Raw genomic sequence first — 24,409 nt, forward strand, 5'->3', positions numbered from 1 at the left:
CGGAGCTACGGGTTGCCTTGGCTGGGCAGCGGGTGAGTGAGCCCCTCTGTGCTGGGCCAATTTCCTACAGCCTTGGGCACCGCTGTCCCGGGCCCCAGGACGTGCGAACTAGTGTGCAGGGTGTGAACAAAGGGTGTATTCTGTCACAGCTCCCGACTCGCAGCGTGGCCCATGGCAAACGCAGCATTGTTCTAAAGGGAGACGCAAGCAACGGGCCCCTTATGCAGCCGGGGCCTGGTTTTGTGGGGCTCTGGTTTGCTTGAAGTGGCTTGACTCAGGGTCTAGGGGATATTGTGTCTGAGCCACCCACGGTGCAAACAGTAAGTGCTGTAAAGTGTGCCGAGGAGCCAGGGAAAGAACCGTTCCGCTGCTTGAACCTCAGAGGTCACATGGTCTTGTGGTTTCCAGCACTGCCAAGGTCTCCTCTAAGACAACATCTGGAAGAAACATCTCCCAGCTGGCTTGTTGGTCTAGGGGTATGATTCTCGCTTAGGGTGCGAGAGGTCCCGGGTTCAAATCCCGGACAAGCCCGCTTTTGATGGCTGGGGGGATCTGCCAGAACGAAGCGATTTCCCCCAAGAAGAGAAGCTTGGTGAAAAGGAGGAAGTTTATTGCCTAAAATCCACGGCAGTGCCCAGCCTGGCTGCCAAGCCACATCCCAGCTGGACGCGTTCGATTAACGTTCCCCCCTCGCACTTTCCTGATGCTCAATAGAGCCAAATGTTTTGGGGTCTCCTCCTGCCTGGCCAACCTTAGAACAAAAGCCACGGGTGCCCTTGGAGTCTCTCAGGGCCTCCCCCAAGCTCCCCCCACCATGTTGCTCTGACACCCCACACTGCGGGCGGCTGGTTTCCATCCCCGGCTCCACTACCGTTTCTATTCGGCTGCCAAAGCCGAGCTGATCTCCTGGGTGGGAATGTTTCAGCTGGTGCCAGTTAACACGCAAAGGAGAGGCGACCCCGTAAGCCGTGATGTGGCCTTGGAAGCCAGGTTTGGGCACTGCTGTGCTATCCCTGGGTATCATAAGGGCCCTGCCGCACCGGGCAGCCGCATGCCCCCGTCACGTCCCCGCGCACTGGGGCAGCTGCGTTCCCCTGTCATGTCCCCGCCACGCTAAGCACCCCAATGCCCCCAGTCACGTCCCCACCGCGCCGGGCACCCCAATGCCCCCGTCACGTCCCCGCCGCGCCGGGCAGCCGCGTGCCCCCGTCACGTCCCCGCCGCGCATGCTCAGCCGCAGCTGCAAGCTATCACACTTCCCATCCTACGATCTCTTTTCTACTAGCCGCATCTCTTACATATTTACAAGGCTACTGGAAAGTCAGGCTTTGGCCATTGTTTCATGGCCTTGCTCGGAACAGACCTCCAGCTGAGTGTTCTATCTGCCACATGCACCGACTGCAATGCAAACGATTGCCCTGAAGAGGCCTGGCATGTGGCACTGCCAGCTGTAAGAGCAACGTGTGTAAACCGAACTCGCTGGACGATGAGGCTGAAAGCCAGCTAACGGAACTGTAAACCAGAGGTTCCCAAACTTATTTGGCCTACCGCCCCCTTTTCAGAAAAAAAATTACTCAGCGCCCCCCTGGAAATCTACCTTCTTTAAGCGAACAAACAGAAAGATGCAGTGACAAATTTGTGTTCTTTTATATATCTATATTTCTACCTACGTCCTACAATATAGTAAAGAAAGATGTGTTATTAGAATATCGCCCACGACATCAGGTATACTGTGGTTTTTGCGTAAGATGGCAAAAGACAACCAAACTAAAATACTAATGAAACTAATAAACTGGGTTTTGTTCTTTGCTCAGCATTAGATATATGTATTTGATATTAAATTGTCAAATATCAAACTAAATTTATCAAGAAATAATTAATTAAAAAATAATCAATATGCAATTAAAAATCAGTTAATAGTTTTCATTTAGTTTGCCCTTATTTAAATAATTGTTCCTTATTAACACACGCCTTATTTACCAATTAACACAGATGATTCGATAGATATAAATAAATGTTAATAGTTAAGTTTTTTTACGATTTCATTCCCGTTTTCGTTAATATTGTAATAAAAAATACGACAAATATATTGACTGTACACTTCAAATAGTACTGTACCGCCACAAGCCTGCTACGATTTTATTATTAGTGAGCACTAGAGACACAGAAACGTACGGTAGATATGTAAGAAAATGTATAAAAATACTCACATGTAAATTGCTGTTTTATTGAAACAACAATAATACAATTTGCTTTGTACGTGATCCGTAATCCGTAAAGATCGAAGGTATCGAATATGAATAAAAAATTTTAAATACTTACTGCACTATTGTTAACTGCTTTTTACACAATTAAGAAACAATCTAAATTAGATTTCATACATGTCGCCTATTTATAGTATCGTATTGTAAACAAGTCATTACACGCACATATTCCTGCCGATGCATGCTGGACTTCCCGACAATGCGCGACACGCTCGCCTGCCAACACTTGCTTGTTAAGAGCTGTTGGCGGACTTGACACCTGATCGGTTATAATTTGTGAATTTATTTGGAAAATAAAGTAATCACTACAACTTTAACTCTATGTTACACAACAGATGAAACATGTACAAACGGTTTTTCAAAATTTTCTTATATTCTCTTGTTTCTTTATGCTTCCACCGCCCCCTTATTTTTATTCAACGCCCCCCAATTGCACCCGAGGCTACTACTGCCCCCCTGGATCGTTCCAGCGCCCCCCAGGGGGGCGGTATCGCCCACTTTGGGAACCTCTGCTGTAAACCATGTGTGTCCAAAGCAATGTGAAAAGTGCAATTCCCGCTCATACCACACGGGTGCAGCACAGCTCCAGGATTCATGGAATAACGCTAGCTTCGTCCTGACAGCACCAGCAAACTTTTCACAGTGAAACCCAGGGGTCCAGCTGCACCCGCGCACCCCTAGTTCCTGCACCTGTGCATCCGTACGCATCCCAGCATCTCCTTCGCTTTTCCGACCACTGCTGCCCACTGAGCAGTCTATAACGACGCCACGGTCCCGGCCTTAATGGATACAGTTAATTTAGAGCTCTGTAAGGTGTACGAGTAATTTAATCTTTTCCCTCCAATGTGCAGTGCTTTGTGTTTTTCAACACTGAATTTCATCGTGTTGCCCATTTCCTGGCTTGGTTAGGTCTCTCAAGTTCCTCACAGAGCTCTCTGGCCCTGGCTAATCTAACTAATTGTTTGACAATGTAGGATATGCATAACATTGAAGAATTAAAGTTAGCTTAAGTTTGGTTAAGGAAATATGTGTGTGTGTTGTAAAGAAAGCCCTTGACGAGCAAGCAGAAGGAAGGCCTTGAAAATAATGAGTTATCAGGCCAGAAGGAATGAAGTAGGGAGGACGTCTGGTTCAAAGAATGACTAACGAAATGAGGGGAGGTTTCTAAAAAGGCCTCTGACCGATAACGGTGACGGCAGATGGTTTTCAATGAGACAAATAGAATATCTCTTAAAAGGAGCCAACATGGACCTTCCCACCCACACACCAGAGTTCTCTCCTATGTGAGCCCAGGTGCAACGAAAAAAGCCGCTGGTCAGCCAGGAGGGGAGGAAAGGCCTTGGGGAGAAAGGAGGCTGTGAATCTTATCTGGATTAAGACTGGAAATCAGGGTGAATGGTCTCCAGTCGGTTTTTAGCGGATGTCAGTCATTGGCAATGACATCACTTGTTTGTTAAAGGATAGAAAAAGGAAACTCTAAAAGGGTTGATTGTCAATCCCGGCCTGATCATGCTGGAGCCAACCAATACGGCTGATCAAATGCTTGGCTTTTTAGTCTTGTTTTGAGCAATTCTGTAAGTCCCATTTGGCCTTTGGATTTAATAAAGGAATTTCTGGTTAGACCAGGGTTGGGGGGTTTCCCGTATTAATCATTTCAAATATTATTAATAATTCCAAAAGTCACTTGCAAATTTGGCTACTTCACTCCTCACCCCCCTTTCCAGATCGTGGAACACAGCGCTTCTGAAACAGCCTTAACTCTGCCCCCTGTCCCCCGGAGCTGGCATAAGCCCCTGGGAATGATTCAGTCATTAGAGTGAAAATGTTAAACTCCCAAGGGAGGTGGTGGGTTCTCCATCTTTTGAGGTCTTCAGAGCCAGCCTGACGGCCATTCTGGAAGATGCTTTAGCCAAACAGAAGCGATTGGGCTTGACAGAGGGTAGCTGGGGGATACCCCTGGTCTGTGCGACACAGGAGGTCAGACCAGATGATCTAACGGTCCCTTCTGGCCTTAAAAATCTATAACAAGTCGGTCTGAGGAAAAGAGACTTAAGGATGAATACAGCCAATATTACCAGATTCATCTGAAAAGCCTGAGGAAATTCAATGTGTACTTGGAGATGAAAATTTACAGCAAATATTTGTTTTGTAAGTAAAATGGTGTCAATCGAACTGCTTTAGGGCAGCTAGAACTGAACTCTAACTACGGCGTCCCCACAGACCCACGTCAATGAGAACACATCTTCTGGAACGTTCCTTGGAGCTCAGAGAAAACCCAGCGGACGAGTTTCAGTGACGTCGGTGATGCTTGAAAGGCTACTGCAGCCATTGGACTACAGTAGCTTTCACGAAACGGCTCTGTAGCTTTTCCATGACCTGCAGGGGAAAGGGGAAGAGAATTCCCACCCTCCCTCGCATCTGCGCACCATCCTACAGGCCTATTTGGCTGGGCCTTGATCATCTGTTCGTTCCTTTGGGCCTGGCCTTTCATCTTTCCCCACATAACCTCGCTAGCCCTCGGTACTAACCCCATCACTTCATTCAGAAGGTTTCCCTTTAAATTGTAAAAAGTCTCCAAAGAGCCTCAAGGAGTGAGAAGCAACCACGTTTTTCTTTTCCTTTCCCACCTTCCATTAGGTCCCTCTTCAGCTCTGCCTTGAATATCGGCTTATAACCATGCTGCATCCCGTCTCGCGACGGGCTCGTCTACATGAACATTTAGTTCGCGGCAAGCTGGGGTGTGAATCCTGCACAAGCCTGCCACGCGCTAATTGTCTGCATGGATGTAGCTGTGCTGTAGGGCTTTAGTGTAGACGCTCTACCCCGAGGGGAGAGAGCTCTCCTGTCGGATAATGAATCCAACTCTGCGAAAGGCGGTAGCTATGTTTGTGGGAGACACTCTCCCTTTAACATAGCGCTGTCCACCCCGGCGCTTAGGTCGGTATAACTACGTTGCTCACAGGTGTGGATTATTCACACCCCTGAGCGATGCAGTTACACCGAAGTAATTCTGTCGTGTAGACCTGCCCTACATGATCTAGGAACACAGTCCTCGTCACTTCCAGCGGTGACTTCAGCACTGTTGAAAATCCCAGCCCAGCATTCTTCTGCTCCTTCCATCCCTTCATTTCTTCAGCATGATGAACATCATTACATGGTGTCAAGTATCAGAGGGGTAACCGTGTTAGTCTGGATCTGTAAAAAGCAACAAAGAGTCCTGTGGCATCTTATAGGCAACCAATGTATTGGAGCATAAGCACGCGTCTGACGAAGTGGGTATTCACCCACGAAAGCTTATGCTCCAATACATCTGTAGTCTATAAGGTGCCACAGGACTCTTTGTTGATCATTACATGATCACTGGGGTCAGGGCCGGCTCCAGGGTTTTGGCCGCCCCAAGCAGCCAAAAAAAAAAAAAGCCGCGATGGCGATCTACGGCGGCAATTCGGCGGGAGGTCCTTTGCTCCGAGAGGGAGTGAGGGACCGTCCGCTGAATTGCCGCCGAATACCTGGATGTGCCGCCCCCCTCCGGAGCGGCCGCCCCAAGCACCTTCTTGCCAGGCTGGTGCCTGGAGCCGGCCCTGACTGGGGCTTGCATTCTCTTTAGAGTCCAGCTTTTCAAGGTCTTCTGACAGCGAGTGACCAATCAAAAATAACTACCCTGCTCGAAAACTTCCCAAGCATGAGCATTCGTCTGCATAAAAAGCCACGTCAGTACCAAAATCAGCCTCATCCTTTCAGTTTGGCAACAAGATAGAAAGAAAAGCCACGCAACTTACAAGACAGAATGCAGGTGAATGAACAAGGCTCATTGGCAAGGCTCCCATTCTGCGTTGCCTTCAGATCTAATGCAAACCCTGTTTAAAAAAAAGAAGACGAATAAGCAGTTTGCTCAATCTAACATCACTTGGAATCAATCCCCGTCACGGGACGTTTTTAAGGGTAGACGAACATCTGTCAGGGATGCTCTTGGCACGCATGGTCCTGCCTCAGCGGACAGGGCTGGACTAGACGACCTTACGAGGTCCCTTCCCATTCTAACGGTAAAAGGGAGCCAGCGCTCCCTACAATAACTCGTATTTATGTAACATCTCTTCTCCTGAAGGGTCCCAAAGCACTTTGCAGTTGGGGTGCAGACGGCTGACGGCCAGCGTCTCATCCGCCACGCGGGTGAACCCACGGTGCAGCGCTGCTCACAAACAGCCCCGTGTAGAACACAAAAGTGAAGCACACCATCGCCAACTGAAGCCAAAGGAAGAACTCGGGGACTCAAAGGCAATTGCCCCATTTGCAATGTGGTCAGAACACCCAGGCTAAGCCTCTGGGGCACAGTCCAGTAAACTCTGAAAAAGTGGCCAGGATCCCAGCTTTATGTTTCATCCAAATGACACAACTCTGACTGCACCGGGCCACCTAGTGCTGTGGAGGGGCGATTGTTTAACGCGGTGATGGACAAAATGGATCATATGCTCAATGGGTTTGATCTATACTGGGTGTGACACTGGCAGACCAGCTGCCAGCTCATGCCACGGCCCCCGGCCTCACTGAACACAAATGCATAGCTGGAAACCAGTCTGTGGGTTAGCATTATCAAAAGAGATACTGGATGGGAAATTGCTAAGAATGTGTCCAGTGTTTTGTAAAATGCTTGTAGGATGCTCACTCAGCTATTCCCCATGTTATAATGTAACAGCAAACATTTGCATTGTAAAGCGCTGTGAGGATGGATCATGGAAAAAGCCTTGTGTAAGGAAAGTGATGGTCTCTAGCAAGAAGATGTTAAATCCTGTTCATTGAATGCAAATGAACCATTGTGCAAGACCAAGGATCAAAGTACATTCCCCCTCCCTCCCACCCCTATGAAGAAGGGACCTCCATGGGAACTGTTGTGGTCAGCTTGGTTTCTTCATCTCTGGACCGCTTGGATTCTAATAGTGCAGTTGTGCCGTGTGGGTCCCGGGATATTAGAGAGACAAGGCAGGTGAGGTAATATCTTTTATTGGACCAACTTCTGTTGGTGAGAGAGACCAGCTTTTCAGCTTACACAGAGCTTTTCTTCGGGTCTGGTCTGAAGAGTTTTGTGTGGCTCGAATTTAAGCTTGTCTCTGGATTCGAACAGAGCAGAACAACCGAACAAGACGACACAGATTCCCAGAGTTACTCTGGTTGGCCCTGAGAGACTTTTGGGAAACTGGCAGATTACTACATCTCTGCTACCGTTTGAAATTATAGACCATGACTCACCCTGTACATATAATTGTTACCTGCTTTATCCTCTCAAGAACTCTCTTTTCTTTTTTCCTGGTTTATCAACCTTTAAGTTATTTTATTACAAACTTGGCCACAGTCATTGTCTTTGGTGTGAAATCTAAGACACAAATTGGTCTGGGGTAAATGACTGGTCTCTCAGGACTGAGAGCAACCTGGACATTTTGTGATTCTGGTGTCAGTGACCATTTATCACTAAATCCAGCTCCCCTGGGTGGCAAGATACAGTGGGGTGCCCATGGGGGCTGTCTGTGACTCCATAGTAAGACTGATAGGGCATGTCTACACTTGCCATTTAAAGCGGAAAAAGTCCCTTTTTTGCGCAAAAACCGTGGGAGCGTTTACACTTGCCAATGACTTTTTGCAGTGAAACTCCGAAGTGTCACCACAGAAAGAAAACCACTTCCATGAGAGGCGTGCAGCTCTGACTGGTGATGCTTTTGCGGTGATGTGCAAGGGAAGACACGTTCTTCCTGTTTACAGAGCTTTTAGCCTCCAGAGGATACCCCGCAGTGCCTAGGCGACCGCTCTGGCCAGCAGCTCTGCTGCCCGGTAAACAGACATCCGCCCCTCCCCCTGGAAAGCCCCGGGAACTTTGAAACTCCCCTTCCTGTTCTCTTGGCAAGTGCTCACTTATCCGGCCAGATGACAATGCCTGCTCCGCGGCGCAAACGGAGCAATGCCGAGCTACTGGAGCTGATCAGTGTTTGGGGAGAGGAATCTGTGTAGGGACCCAGGATGCCCCACGATCATACAACCCCCTTCCCTCAAGACCCATCGTCAAACTGGAGAGAGCTGCACTGTGGGATAGCCGCCCTAGAGCGCTGCTCTCATCAGCAATGGAAGTGCTGCTAATGTAAACACGCTCTGATGCCTGAGGAATTAAGTGAGTATACAAACCAGTGCTTTACTTTCACCGGTGAAACTTACAGTGCAAAAACTCTGCAAGTGTAGACAGACCCTTAGTGATGCAGGAGTTCACATTTGTTACTGGATTGGTGAAATCTAATTATAGAACATACCACCAGTGTAGAGTGTGTGCCCTGCTTTTGAGAGTCTGCCCCGAGGTAGGCACTCACGATTGTCAGCCACTCCAGACAGCGTGACACTGGGAAAATGAGTTGTGTTGGAAACATGCTAATTAATTAACAGGCTGTTAAACATACTTAGTATCCAGTTAGAAAAAAGGGCTGTCTAGATTAGAGTCTTTGGTTGTGTTGTTATTAAAGTGAACTGATTGCCCGTGAACTCAAGTTAACTAACATGATAGTAAATGCTAGTGAACATGGTCCAAAACCATTAATTCCCAGGACACAAATGTTTGTTCATGGACCAAGTTCACCCTAACCTGAAGTTAACTGGCACAAACATGTGTGTTCTGTAACAAATACCAACTTGAGTTACAACACAACCAAGACACCTAGTCGAAAGAACTCCAAAGACAGTTGTTTCCAAACACGTGAGCTGGGTGTGGTTAACACAACTCATTTTCCCAGAGTAGACAAAATGCTGACCAGTGACACCTATTCTGGATCCAGAGTCTCCTCTGTCCAGGGATGCTGAGTCCAGCTGCGAGTCTTGCAGCTCATTTCACATATAGCTATTACTTTAATGGTTACTTAATGATTATTTTAGTACAGTCATTCTCAGACCTCAGAGGTTTCAGGAGCCAAATTAGCGATCGATATTACCCAGAAGAGCCACTGTAGCGTGAATTCATTGTTCATTTTCTGCAGTACTATATATTCATATTTAAATTGTTTGACAGGAAATCACTTAGACTGGTTAATAATTAAATCACACCACATTTCATCATCACGTGCTACTCACAACCCTCAGTCTGAGTATCACCACTCTAGCAGAATAAGTTCCAGACAGAAATGCAGAACAGAAACTTTAACCATTTGTTCAGATTAATAGTTTTAAATGGAGTCTAAGGTAGCATTAAAAAGGCATTTAAAGATGCCCACAGAAAACACCATCAACACCAAAAGTAACTTAGGCCTGGTCTACACTGGGGGGAGGGGAGGGGAAATCGATCTAAGTTACGCAACTTCAGCTATGTGAATAACGTAGCTGAAGTCGACGGACTTAGATCTACTTACCGCGGTGTCTTCACCGTGGTGAGTCGACTGCTGACGCTCCCCCGTCGACTCCGCCTGCGCCTCTTGCCCTGGTGGAGTACCGGAGTCGACGGGAGAGCGCTCAGGGGTCGATTTATTGCATCTAGACTAGACGTGATAAATTGACCCCCGCTGGATCGATCACTGCCCGCCGATCCGGTGGGTAGTATAGACATATCCTTAGAGAAGCAAGCCACTTTTTCTCAGGAAACACAACGCTTCAAGACAATTTTTTTAAACATAAAAAATGTAAATCAGGATTTTTTTTAAGAGCATTCCACTTTTCTTAAACACACTATGAGCAGGTGCTTTTCCCACTCCACTTAAAAATACAGTCCACATAATATGTAAAGTCTAAATTCTCTCCCTTCTTGGGGTTTGGCTTTATTAACAAAGTTCAACTTAAACCTTCTCCCCAGACTTGGCTGCTTCTAGGATTCCTCCCTCAGGACTGTTCAGCCCGCACCCTAGATCTTCTCTTTTACAGACAGCTTCTCCAACCTCTCTTACATCCGGTGGTTAAAGTAGACTGAAACAGAATGAGGAGGTCTCACTACACAAGCCAGGAGGAGGGGGAGCACCACTCCCCCACGCTAGGGACAGAATGAAGAGCTTTCCCTTTGCTTTTAGCAGAGGGGATATTGTGCCCTTCCTTCCTTTAACCTGTTCTTAGAATCCAGGTCAAGTAAAGAGTTACTTGCTTCAGTGAGTCAGTAAAACTTGCATGTCCTCATTAAAGAAAATAGCATCTATTAAAACAGAAAGAACTAAATGAGGAATTCTAATAGAACCACAGAATCAATAAAAGGGAGGGAGAAAATGCATGACGTCTTTTTAAAATCTGAGACTAAAATTTATTAAACTGTAGAAACATTAGAATACTTTTGTTACTCCACAATCTTTTAAGAAAAATGACAGTATTGGGAAACATTAAGATTAGACAATAGGCCAGTTCACTTATTTAAGAACCTGCCAGAGATTTCTTGGGAAAGAAATAAGAATTTAGGACTTGATTATGAAAACCAATCTTTATCTCCAACTCCTGGGAGCTGTCCTTGTTTATCACATAGTCAATGTAATAATTATGATTAAAGTTCTATTATTTTAATTATTCACTACTAGTAAAAAAAATCTCCATTAGTATGAGGAGAGGGCAATAAAGGCTGTGTAAATTTGATGCTTAAATGCCCTTGTGAATTGCCATATGTGTGACAGGCCACAAAACCTCTGAAATGACTAATTACTGAACACAAATGAGCAATCAGGAGGGATGCTATAACCTCACCTCTTGCTAGATATTTGACTAGGAACAGCCATTCATGATTACTACAGTGATGTTTATGGGGATAGAAACTATTTTGAGATCTAATGGAGGATGCAATAGAGTCAACAGATTGATAGCTCAGTGGTTTGGGCATTGGCCTGCTAAACCCAGGGTTGGGAGTTCAATACTTCAGGGGGCCACTTAGGGATCTGGGGCAAAATCAGTACTTGGTCCTGCTAGTGAAGGCAGGGGGCTGGACTCAATGACCTTTTGAGGTCTGTTCTAGGAGATAAGATATCTCCATTAATTTATTTTTATTTAATCCAAAGGAACCTTTGGGGATTTTTAATGTTATTATTGTTACTCTCTCATTATGTAATTCTATCCCCGTAGTCCCCAGGAGCCCCAGTCACAGACCTGGACCCCATTGTGCTAGGCACTGTACAAACACAGAACAAAACCAGTCCCTGCCCCAAAGAGTTTACAATCTAAGAACGAGATCAGAAGTAACAGATGGATGCGAACAGACCAACAAAGAGACAGTGCTGGCCAGCTTGACAGGCAGCAGTCTCGGTACATCAGTGGCCCAAGAGCAGGGCCGGCTTCAGGCACCAGGCTGGCAAGCAGGTGCTTGGGGGGACCGCTCCGGAGAGGGGCGGCACGTCCAGCTATTCGGCGGCAATTCGGCGGACGGTCCCTCACTCCCGCTCGGAGCGAAGGACCTCCTGCCAAATTCCGACTGCAGATCGCGATTGCGGCTTTTTTTTTTTTTTTTGGCTGCTTGGGGTGGCCAAAACCCTGGAGCCGGCCCTGCCCACTTGTGGGCAGGTTTTTTGTTGGCATCACAGCACAGGGGAGCTTTAAGGAGAGATCTGAAGGAGGATAATGAGGTGGATTTGTGAATGTTTACCGGGAGCACCTCCCAGGCATAAGGGGAGACACAGGGGGAAGAACACAGGTGCTTGTTTTAAAATGTAAGAAGTGGGTGCTGGAGGCTGCCATCACGGGCTGATCTGAGGGGGAGTTGACATCTGAGTAGTGAATGAGAGATGACAAGTAGGGAGGGGATAGGTCAAAAGGGCCTTGAAAGTGAAGACATGTTTATGTTTGATGCAATAGAGGAAGGGGAGCTGGTGGAGAGAGGCAAGAGAGGAGGAACATAATCAAAGCGACGGGCTAGGAAAATTATTCTTGCAGCAGCATTCTGAATGGACGTGCGTGAAGCAAGATTGCATTTGTTAAGGCAAGAGAGAGGGAGGTTGCAGCAATCAAGACATGAGATATGAGAACCTGGACAAGAGCTGTAGCTGTATGAATGAAAAGGAAAGGCCGTATCTTAGAGAGATTCTGCAGAAAGAATCGGCAACATATAAACCCCTGTCATCCCTTGGACTGAAGATTATAATGAGTTTCTCTCTGAAGAAAAGTTCAGTAACATTTGTGGATACGAATAAGTACATGGATTAAAATGCTAAACAGGATCTGTTTAATCAGTGATGGGGAAGGCCAAGTGCGTTGCATAAACTGGTAAGACTATTTCTAGCTTTTTCTCTTTAGTCAATTGCTTCCTCCAGGAAAGTTTGCATTTACACTGACTACCTTTTGTAATTTCACCCTTTCTTCCTTCCTCTGCTTGTCCTGTGGTTCTACAGTAGAACCTCAGAGTTACAAACGCTTTGGGAATGGAGGTTGTTTGTAACTCTGAAATGTTCATAACTCTGAATGGAACATTATGGTTCATTCAAAAGTTTACAACTGACCATTAATTCAATACAGCTTTGAAACTTCGTTATGCAGAAGAAAAATGCTGCTTTTAACCATCTTAATTTAAATGGAAGAAGCACAGAAAAAGTTCTTTCCCTACACGACAAACCTATATTGGTATAACTACCTCGCTCAGGGGTGTGAAAATCGACATCCCTGAGCAACGTGGTTATACCAACCTAACCCCCAGTGTAGACAAAGCTATGTTGATGGGAGAGCTTCTCCCACTCACATAGCTTCCACTTCTTAGGGAGGTGGAATAACTATGCCGATGGGTGAAGATCTCCTATCGGCGGAGTAGCGTCTACACTAATACACTACAGCAGCACAGCTGCACTGGTGTACCCCCACAGTGGAGAATAAAGCCCAAGCAAGTCACAGCCCAAACAAACAAGGAGGCGCGGGATGAAGAACGGGACTGTGACACAGGACAGAGTAATGTTTTCGCCATGTGTCTTGCAGCTCGATTTTTGGGAGGGGCCGGGGTCAGGGGCCCGCAGGGGTAGACATTCACTCTCTCCTCCTCCCACTCATGGTCCCCTACAAGGGGCACACTAAGCTTTATGGGGAAGTGTGACAAAGTGAGAATGGTCTTAATGTTTTCTCTGAATACTGGGTGTGTGCCTCAGTTTCCCCTATGTATCAGTGAAGTCTCTAGGAGGTGGGATAAGGGTGTGTGATCGGTGCAGAGACCCCTAGAGGGCAGGTGTGATGCCGACTGGCTGCCTGGGCACAGAGAATGGCTGACACCCTGTATCCTGGCAACTGATGGCCAGGCCCCCACCTCTGCAAGGAGCCAGCCGGAGGTGTTGGAGAACAAAGAGACCAGGTGACCTGTTTGCCTGGGAAAGAGACAAGGGGTGGGGGGCACCTGGGCATGACTGAGGCTGGGTTGGTGGAAACTGGTCAGTCTCCGGGTTTGGGACTCAGGGAGAGCCCAGGCCTCTGGATCTGCCCCCAAGATGGACTTTGCTGCAGGTTCCTGCTTTCTGTGCTAACAGGCTCTGTTCTACGCTATGCTCCCGACCACTGATAAACCTCCTGTGCCCCAGGCTGGCTGGGAGTCAGTGCTGGCTGCGGAGTGGGGGTGCAGGGCCCCTGTGGGGGCGGGTGAGGCTGCCCCAGGCGTCCCAGCCCGGTGGACTCACTGTGGGGAGCTCACGGGGTGAGCGGGGGGCTGAATGCTCCGAGGTCAGACCCAGGAAGCGCTGAAGTGGAGGAGGCTCCTTGCCCTGCGGAGAGTGGCCCTGCGGGGAGACCCGGCACCAGAGTCCTGCCTGGCTCCGATCCCAGCGGGGCCAGAGCCCCGAGCCTGGGACTCCGGGACTGGAAGCGCTTGGAGAGGAGGCGCCAGAGCGGGCTAGGAAGGAGGATTTCTACTGTTAAAAGTTGGGGTTTTCTGGGGGAGGGGAGGGAATTCACACTGTGTATTATATAGACACATGGGGGGGGGGGTCTCCACCACCATCCAGTAGCCTGGAGAGGGGCCCCTCCGTGCAGATCTGCACCATTCCCTGCGGGGGGGGGGGCAGCATGGTCCAGGGCAATGTCCCCCCCCATCCCCGGCCTTTTGGGGGAAGGCGAGTGGAAAGTTAACACGGCCTGTCACAGCCTGGCCACCTCCCCTGGGGAGAAGGGGGGTGCCAGGGCTCCTGGGCAGCGCAGGGACACGCAGCGCCCCACCCCGGCCTCTTGCAAACCCGCAGTTCAGGGACAGACCCCGCGGGCTGCTCTGGGAAGCCCCGGCCCCTGCTGCCCCCCGCCCCCGCACGGGCCCTTCTCCTTCCCCCCGCCCCAGGGTCCGGGCCGGTTCCCGGGGCTGCCGTGCGCTCGGGCCGGAGGGCGCGCACTCACCGGGCCGGGGGGCGAGCGCATCCAGAGCGCGGAACGGCGAGGGCCGGGGGCGGCTGGTTTCGTTTCTGCCCCAGCCCAGTCACGGCCGATCCGAGCCTGTCCGCCCGGGGAATCCATCGCTGGCGGGAAACCACCAGCTCCCGGCGCCCGGCTCCCTTTCCAAGCGCCGGGCCTGCGCCCCTGGCCCCGTTCCCGGAGCGCACCCAGCGGCTGGCGGCGCGCTCCGCTGCCCAGGGGCCGGGCCAGGGACACACCACGGGGCGCGCCAGGCTTCCCGCTGCGCCATGGCACAGCCGGGGCCCGAACAAGCCATCCTGGGGGGGCTCCCATCGCTTCCCCCTCTGCCAAGTCCTTGTCCCGAAATGGGCCACGGTTAGGGCGTCTAGTGTCATAAATGAAGGGGGGGGGGACTCGCATTCTTCTACCACACCTACATCGTAATGTACAAATATTATTTTATTAAAAGTCTCCCTCCAAACCTCCCCCCCACACACACACATCTGATAAAATCTCACCAAGAGAAGAGCAAAGATGGGCCAGGCTGCTACCAGCTTAACACTTTTACTTCTTGTAGTTGGCACCTCTCCATGCCATCGGGCCATAGCTTTTATTGGGCCAAGCTCTGGTGGTGAGAGAGACAAGCTCTGACACTCTCAGAGCCCAGACCCGAAGAAGAGCTCTGTGTGACTTGAACGTTTCTCTTTCTCACCAACAGAAGTTGGTCCAATCAAAGATATTATCTCGCCCACCTTGTCTCTCTAATATCCTGCTACAACAGCCCTGCATACCATAGCGCTTCAGAGAGTGGTGATGGGGGCCATGTGAGTGCTTCGTGATTGGTGCATTAGTTATATGTAGATAAATAGAGTACATTAGATCCATATATCAGAGGGGTAGCTGTGTTAGTCTGGATCTGTAAAAGCAGCAAAGAGTCCTGTGGCACCTTATAGACTAACAGATGTATTGGAGCACGAGCTTTCGTGGGTGAATACCCACTTCGTCGGACGCATCATAAGGTGCCACAGGACTCTTAGATCCATATAGCGATCTTGCTAATTATTTCTACTGCACCACCGGTATGCATGGAACTTTACACGTGCATATAATAAAATAAATAGAGCAAAAGCCATCTCCAAACCCAGCCTCAGACAGAGACAGTCAGGTTTGCCTCACATCTATACAGTCCTCATGGTCTTATCCTGAGCAGTCAGCGTCCTTGTCTGCTGTCCTTTAACTCTTATTTGTGTAAGGAACTTTACAAAATGTTTCACCTTATAAGCTTGCCAGGGTTAAATATTCAAACAAGTATTATTACCTCCCATTGTTTTCTTGGGCAAGACAACTCCAGTTGGACATAACAGGATGAGGAAGTTCAGCAACTACAATGAACTGTTCTGGAGTTATTTAGTAAACTGGTTAGAAAACACGTTTCCGTGTAACACAGACTTACTACAAAAACCCATTTTACACATGCACCACTTATTACCCCTAACGCTTCTTTAAGTGAAACACTTGCATAGGGCATGCTGAAAACAGCGACAGATCATGTGACAGGCGCGACGGCTGGAATAAGAATGACTGCTGTACTTGTTAGTGGCCGTGCCATGAGAAGTTCCCACGTCAAATCTTCCCAATCGGTGGGAAAAAACTTTATAGTATCCCACAACAAACTGAGCCAGATTCTGCTACACTTAGGCCAGGTCTACACTTCACACTTACTTCGGAATAACTGTGTTGCTCGGGGATGTGAAAAATCCACACCTCTGAGCGACGCAGTTATACCAACCTTAACCCTAGTGTAGACAGCACTATGACGGCAGGAGAGCTTATCCACCAACATAGCTACCGCCTCCCAGAGAGGTGGAGTTATTAAGCTGACGGGAGAGCTCTCTCCCGTCAGCTTAGAGCGTCTTCACCAGACGTTGCGCCAATGTACATTTGTAGTGTAGACCTGCCCTCACATTACCTTATTCCTTGAGCAGATCCCTTTGATTTCAGTGGTGCTGCTTATGCAGTGAGGTGATAGTCAACATCAATGAGGCAGCATCTGGCTCCTTTATGTTTATGCCATGTAAAATGAAGATTTCATAATTGTTTTTATTATATGGAGATATACCTATCACATAGAACGGGAATGAACGTTGAAAGGTCATCAAGTACCATCCCTGACAGATTTTTGCCCCAGATCCCTAAATGGCCCCCTCTAGGATTGAACTCACAATCCTGAGTTTAGCAGGCCAAAAGGCAAACTACTGAACTATTCTTCTTTGTCCTTCTTTTAGCTATCCTCTCCCTTCACCTCTTCTTTGAAGTACATTAGAGTGTAGATGATACCTAAAACAGACACAAAGGAGACCATAGTTAATTCGGAAGCAGTGATGGGCATAGATTGACTTCTACAAGTGCAAAAAGTTAGTTGATTGAGTGTAGTGTTTTGAAAAATGGCTTCCCAAATACGGGGATTTGTGATGATCTCTGAGGCTCATTTTTTGCAGCAATGGGGGCAAGATATAATTGTGAGAGGAATCTCTGAAGATCCCAGAACCTGGGCTTATAGGAGGAGCCAATGGTCCTGTATCAAGGATTGTGCTCTGGAGGTGAAGAAAACGGTGACACATAAGGCCATCTTCATAATGCAATTCTACCTAAAGAGCGTGATGGAGAAAATGACATGCTGAGATCCCAGATGTTTGTCTCCATGTCAAATTTGGTCCGGGTTCAAGGGAAGAAAGAAGTTATCAGCCCCCAAAACTCATGCACCATAACCAGTAATCATAGGTGATGCTGGCAGTAATTCCTATATTTAAGTTGCTTTACACGTTCCAGTTTATAAAAGATTTTTGGTAGTAGTTTTGTATAGCTCTACGCTCCATTTTTCATAGCAGGCCTTTGATGTTTAGCAGTGATCTGCTTTGAAGCCATGGACATGCCCTTTGCTAGTGCCATGCAAATCCATTCAGATTTGTCTGAGTTATAAATTGTTGTTCCCTGACTAGGAACAACAGCCAGGAACAGAACCAAGGATCAGAGCCAAAGTTGAACCCAGGAAGGCAAAAGAGCAGGATTTACCATAGCAAACAGCTGGGAAGCCATGCCACCTAGCTGCGCAGACAACTTCCTTGTGTCACCTCCAGGCTTAAGTAGTACCCCTGGACCAACCAGAGACCTGGACCCCAATCAGGTCCTCTCTGGGTGGCACATCCTGGGATGCTTGAGCTCACATAGGTAACAGCCTGATTCCAGATCCTCACACCGGCTTTATTATTATTTAGTGGCATTCCAAACGCCCCTCAAAATTCCTCAGGTCTGTGCATGTTGCCTGCCTTGATACCTCACTACAGAGCATGGATCCAAAGCACTTGTTGCAGGACAATGTTCTCCCAACACCTCCCCTAGCTCAGGGCGCATCACTGCATGAAACCCTAATAGAACAGAGGTGACGCTTGTTTCCTCAAGACCTTGCTCTCCATCGCAGAAGCAGATGACTCATCCCAAATCTGATCCCTCCCGTCTGCAAAGGGAACTTTTTCTTTGCCTTTTCCACGGCCACAGTGTGAGAATTTCTTTAAACTCTACGCTGCAACCAATCTGCCTTCGCACGAAACTTCCACCAGTGCGGCTCCACCTATCTTCCCTCTCACTCCATTTGTTGCAGCTCGTCCATAAACCAGGAGTGACTTGTGAGACCAAAGCCGGTGAAGAGGGATCCTAGTGGTGGAAGACAAGAGAATTATACTGTTCCACCAACCTGTTGAGGGAGTGATCTGTTGATGGAATAAGATTCTCTCTCGGAGCTCTCTGGAGCCTTTCTGGCTCCATGAATTTCCAAGGGTGGACCAGCCTCAGAGGATGGAGGGAATGTTCGGTCCATGGCATAGGTTTAACATCCAATTGTTTAACCTCCGATTCCAGTTCAAAAAGTAGGCCCAAAGAATGGCCAGTTGTATGAATAAAGCCAGAAACTACCTGGGATAGGTCTCTGGGCATCAGGAAAGCAGGCCATCCATCCCTGCAGACTGGCGGCCTGTATCCTAGAAAACAATGACTTAGGATTTATGAGTCTGAGTGGACAAAATTCAACATGAGCTCCTAATGTGATGCTGTGGCAAAAAAGGCTAATGTGCTCTCTGGGTGTATAAATAAGGGAGTTGAGAGTAGGAGCAGTAGGGTGACTAGACATCCCAATGTTATCAGGACTGTCCCAATATTAGGGGCTTTGTCTTATATATGCATTTATACCCACCTCATCCCCCCAAAAAGTGTCCCGGTTTTTCACACTCGCTATCTGGTCATCCCAAGGACCAGGGAGGTGATTTTACTTCTCTTTCTGGCATTGGTGAGACAGACACTGGAGTGCTGCATCCAGTTGTGGTGTCCACATTTTATAAAGGATGTTGAAACATTGCAGATGGGACAAAAAAGAGCCACAAGGATGATTTGACAGCTGGAGAAAATGAAGATTGAGAGGTGATTTGATTAGTGTATAAGTATCTTCACAGGGAGACAATACCAGGTACTATTGATCTAGCGGAGAAAGGCAAAACAAGAACCAATGGCTGGAAGCTGAAGCCAGACAAATTCCAATGAGAAATAAGGCCCCATTTTTAACAGGGCGGGTCATGAACATCTGGAACAAACTGCCAAGGGAAGTGATGGATTTTCCATTGCTTGATGTCTTCAGATCAAGACTGGCTGCCTTTGGAAGATGCGCTTAGTGAAACAAGCTATTGGGCTCAGTACAGGGGTAACTGGGTGAAATTTAATGGCCTGTATTTTGCATGAGGTCAAACTAGATGATCTAACGATCCATTCCGGCCCTAAGCCAGAATCTATGTGAATCTCTGGTATATCAACATTGCAAATGCTTCTACTGCCCAATCACTTATATTAATTATTATGTGATTCAGGACAGCATTTCCTGTAAACACTTTGTGAAGCTATTTGGATTCAAGTATTAAGTCTGACATCGCTACATTTCTGTTATAAAAAACCCATCCGCACACCAGAAAACTGCATGTGTATTTTCCATAACTAGATTTCTGGGGTCCCTTTCATCCTACAGCTTGGATTACAGTATTAATGCTCTCTTCTGTACAGCTTCCCCCAAAGTCTGGCTCTCCTCTTCCGCTGAAGCAGCTCTTCACACAGCACTGGTGACATGTACAGTCAGCAAATTTTATCCCCCAACTCTACATATTACCCTGAACACAACGTGTGGGGGATATAAGGTGCTAGATGACAATGCATCGGTAATAATGACAGATGACGGGACCTTCAACATGACCTACAAAGCGTGGGTGAATGCTGCACATTGCCACAATGGGACAGAAGTGACCTGTTCAGTTAAACAACTGAAAGAGATGCACAGGACTCTCTGGATACCTGGCAAAAGGAACGAAGGTAGGACCCCTCACTGGTTTAGAGATAGAGTTTATCTGAGGGATGCCGTGCTTTGTTCTGTGGCTGTTTGAGTCCCCTTTCAAGAGATTACTGCGTCTCCTGAACTAAAACGCCCTTGAAAATTAAGCTCGGTAACTAGTGGAATTCTCTCTTACTCTGCAAGAGGGCAGTTAAGGTAACATTTTCAGAAGCACCTGAATAATTTAGGCGCTTAAGTTCCATTTTCAAACATGACTTACATGCCAGAGAAAGTCCCTTTGAAAATGGGACTTAGGCACTTTGGAACATTTTACCCAAGGTGATGTTCAGCCTTTCAAAGGGACACTATCAAATTGAAAACCTCATGATGCCATGCTGATTTAAGGATTTTGGACAGAGGAGCATGTCTTCTAATCCTTACATCCCCTCTGCAGCTAAAATGAGGGGACAAAATTCTTTTAAATGTGACAACAGTAGCAAAACCCACCAGCAATAAGGAACACTGGAGAGGGTAACCAAGAACGAATCTTGACAGGCAAATTGGATTGCTTTTTTTGGTAGAATTACAGGACTAATGAAAGAAAGGAAAGTGGTAGCTGTGAGACTTTTGTGAAGAATTTGTTATAATAGCCCATGAAATAAGGATTTGTTATAATATCCCATGAAATCTTACTCTTTACAACAGTGAATTCAAGTAGCAGACAGGAGACCGAACTAGAATCATGGCCCCCGTTGTACTGGGTGTCGAATAAACAGTAGGGCTGTCAAGCGATTAAAAAAATTAATCGTGATTAATCATGTGATTAAAAAAATTAATCACGTTGTTAAACAATAATGGAATACCATTTATTTAATTATTTTTGGATGTTTTCTACATTTTCAAATATATTGATTTCAATTACAACACAGAATACAAAGTGTACAATGCTCACTTTATATTTATTTTTTATTACAAATATCTGCACTCTAAAAAACAAAAGAAATAGTATTTTAAATTCACCTCATACAAGTACTGTAATGCAATCTCTTTATCATGAAAGTTGAACTTACAAATGTAGAGTTATGTAGAAAAAATAACTGCATTGAAAAATCAAACAATGTAAAACTTTAGAGCCTACAAGTCTGATACCTTGCAACACTGGCTACAAAATTGCCATGTGAATGCTTGTTCTCACTTTCAGGTGACATTGTAAATAAGAAGCAGGCAGCAGCATCTCCTGTAAATGTAAACAAACGTGTTTGTCTTAGCGATTGGCTGAACAAGAAGTAGGACTGAGTGGACTTGTAGGCACTAAAGTTTTACATTGTTTTGTTTTTGAGAGCAGTTATGTAACAAAAAAAATTGACATTTGTAAGTTACACTTTCATGATAAAGAGATTGCACTACAGTACTTGTATGAGGTGAATTGAAAAATACTATTTCTTTTGTTTATCATTTTTACTGTGCAAATATTTGTAATAAAAATAATAATACACCTCTACCTCGATATAATGCAGTCCTCAGGAGCCAAAAAATTTTACCGCATTATAGGTGAAACCGTGTTATATCGAACTTGCTTTGATCCACAGGAGTGTGCAGCCCCGCCCCCCCGGAGCACTGCTTTACCGCGTTATATCCGAATTCGTGTTATATCGGGTCGCGTTATATTGAGGTAGCGGTGTATAAAGTGAGCAGTGTACACTTTGTATTCTGTGTTGTAAGAGAAATCAATATATTTGAAAATGTAGAAAAACATCCGGAAATATCTAATACATTTCAATTGGTATTCTATTGTTTAACAGTGCTATTACTTGCGATTCGTTTTTTAAATCGGCACAAATTAAGCACTGCCATTACGTCACCAGTGACATGGACAGGAGCGATCCAACACCAGGTTATTGCATCCTCAGCCATTCCTGGATGCCCAGGTAGCTGCAGTGAGAACAATGAGAATGGAACTGGCCTCCAGAAGACTAAACAAGCAAGTGACAGTAAATCCGAGATTAAAATAAGGCCAGCACTCTTGATTTGCCAGTGCTCCTATCAGACCCTGGGCTGACTTGGAGCTGAATGTGCGTCAGGCAAGCCCATGAGGAATGTATCTCGGTCTATGGTGGTTTGGCTCGTACCTGTACATACAGAACACGGGGATCCCCGCTATGCTGTCTTTGCATTCCACACCACTCCCCTATCTTTTTGCAATGCTCAAGAGTTAAGATGGCCCGCTGCAGAAAGAGGGGCTTCCGGTGTTGTTAAATTGAAGACCAACCTCTGTTCACCACAGGCCTTATCTCGATTTCTACCGAGTGGCAGCCAAACAACAGATGAGCCGTCAGGAAACTGATCATAGTGTGTGGTTAGAGCCTGGGTACCCAACTGCTCATTGTCAGTATTTCTGCTGAAGTCTGTTCACACCTTGGATCTGTGTCCCGTATTTCTCATTCAAGTTAAGGGTATTATGCATTTGTAACACACACACCTCCTGGGTGTGGGGTTCTGTCCCATCTAGGAGAGAGAGATTAATGAGTTTGCTCTACAGCCTTAGCTAACGGCCAGGTGGCTTTTAGCTCATGCCTGGAGCTGCCCCTGTTTCCCATGCCTGGGCCCTGCTGAACTGAACTTTTTTTAAGCCTCCCCTGCATGATCAGCATGCCTTCCAGCGGGGCGGGGCAGGTCTGCCTGACCCTGCAGCTGCTCTGTGACCCCTTCTTGCCTGGTGCAGGGTTTGTACACCCTGACGCAAGCCAGCTCTTGTATTCGCTGGCACCAGCCGCTCTTTGGAGATCTGAACTCTTGCACTAATTGCATGCTCCCCATGTTAGAAGAGATTATCCTCAGTCGCTGAAGGCCATGGGATTTTCACCCCCAGTGCTCAGGGCTGAAAGCAGGGCCAGCTCTAGTTGTTTTGCTGCCCCAAGCAAAAAACAAAAACAAAACCTCCGACAGCAAACTGCCGAAGCAAAATAAAAAAAAAACTGCTGGAATGCCGCCCCTGGAACTGTGCTGCCCCAAGCATATACTTGGTTTGCTGGTGCCTAGAGCCGGCCCTGGCGGAAAGTCCTAGGTTCAATCCCCTCGCAGGACTATGATATCTGTATGTAGGTGGCCACAGATTAACGGCATCAACACCTTGCTGATGTGACAATCACCAGAACGGCCAAAAATGACAGGGCCCCAAAGCATTGACAGGAAACCAGTGTCCAGCCTGTTTTAACGCCTGTGTGACGACGGGCAGAAGAAATGAATGACTAAATCTAGCCAGGCCCAGTCTCACAGTCCTCACGCCTTATTTAGGCAAAACTCCCATGGACATTAGCAGGGGATTTGCCTGTGTTCGCCTATTCTGCCGTGCAGTCCTCTCTCCCGCTCCATGGCTCCAGTCGTCACTAGTCAGCAAAACGGAGGTTGCCAGCACAGGGCACAGAAGCCAGCATTACTCAAAACCAACGTTGGATAATAAGATTGAGTCCGTGGGCCTCGAAGCCCATCTCATGATGGGAGTTTTCAGAGCGCAATAGGGCGTAAGCTACATTTCATAAAGGTGAAGCCAGTCCTAGTCAACCCTATGTCTAGAAATTCATTACAAGCGTTATAAATATTGCAGCAATCAATGGGATTTTGGTATGTAACCTTAGTCCAGCCCCTAGAGGACAGATAGAGGGCACATAATTATTTGCTGAGCGACCACTTCTGGGTAGGGCTCAGTACCACACTGTCCTGTTTTCTTTGCTGTGGGTTTGCTTGTGTAACCCATGTGCCTAATAGGGAGATATCTCTTTAAGAGACCCATTGTGGGGAGGTAGGAGTGAGTTGTGCCTGGGTCATTGTCGCTAGGCAGGTTTAGCACTCCCCATCCAGAAGCTTCTGGAATTGGGTGTGGTAGTTTTGGGTCCGCTCCAGTAGGTTCCCTGTTGCTGGGGTCAGACTCCATGAGGGCAGCAGTCAGGGCCATTGCTTTGCAGGGGGCCGTGTGCTCGGTGCGGGCTGGGAGAAGCTGAACCCAGGAGCAGGGAGCCGGCTGGTGTCCCGAACTCTGACGCATTTTGCTGCAAGTTAGTGACATTGTTAATCCTCTAGGGTTACCATATGTCCTCTTTTTCCCGGACATGTCCGGCTTTTCGGCACTCAAACCCCCGTCCGTGGGGAATTGCCAAAAAGCCGAACATGTCCGGGAAAATGGCGGCTCTGCTCCTCCCCGACTCTTCGGCTCTGTTTAAGAGCTGGGCTGCCCGAGCGCTACCGGCTTCAGGCAGCCCCCATGCCTCCGGACCCTACACCGCTGGAGCATAGGAGGGGAAGTGCCCGGCCGGGGGCGCAGGGTCCGGAGGCAAGGGGGCTGCCTGAAGCCCAAGCGCTAGGGCAGCCCAGCTCTTAAACAGAGCCGAAGAGTCGGGGAGGAGCAGAGCCGCCATTTTCCCGGACACGTTCGGCTTTTTGGCAATTCCCCCGGACGGGGGTTTGACTGCCGAAAAGCCGGACATGTCCGGGAAAAAGAGGACATATGGTAACCCTA

At 47.5% G+C, this 24,409-nt stretch overlaps 1 protein-coding gene and 1 non-coding gene across 2 annotated transcripts in view; one reads left to right on the forward strand and one right to left on the reverse strand.

The window, feature by feature from the left end:
• The window catches only part of LOC117873506, a 48,594-nt gene extending 33,463 nt beyond the window's left edge, over positions 1 to 15,131 (reverse strand). Inside the window, exons 1-3 of the mRNA XM_034762969.1 lie at positions 15,103 to 15,131; positions 14,538 to 14,602; positions 6,044 to 6,121 (exon numbers count right to left, since the gene is read on the reverse strand). Coding sequence (XP_034618860.1) covers positions 6,044 to 6,121; positions 14,538 to 14,602; positions 15,103 to 15,131 — 172 coding nt within the window. The remainder of the gene's footprint in view (positions 1 to 6,043; positions 6,122 to 14,537; positions 14,603 to 15,102) is intronic.
• On the forward strand, positions 460 to 531 carry TRNAP-AGG. The gene has a single exon. It is a non-coding gene; the product is annotated as a tRNA-Pro (tRNA).
• Positions 15,132 to 24,409: the final 9,278 nt, after the last annotated feature.

Source organism: Trachemys scripta, chromosome 1 (genome assembly GCF_013100865.1).
Source record: "Trachemys scripta elegans isolate TJP31775 chromosome 1, CAS_Tse_1.0, whole genome shotgun sequence".
NCBI classification, from domain to species: Eukaryota; Metazoa; Chordata; order Testudines; family Emydidae; genus Trachemys; species Trachemys scripta.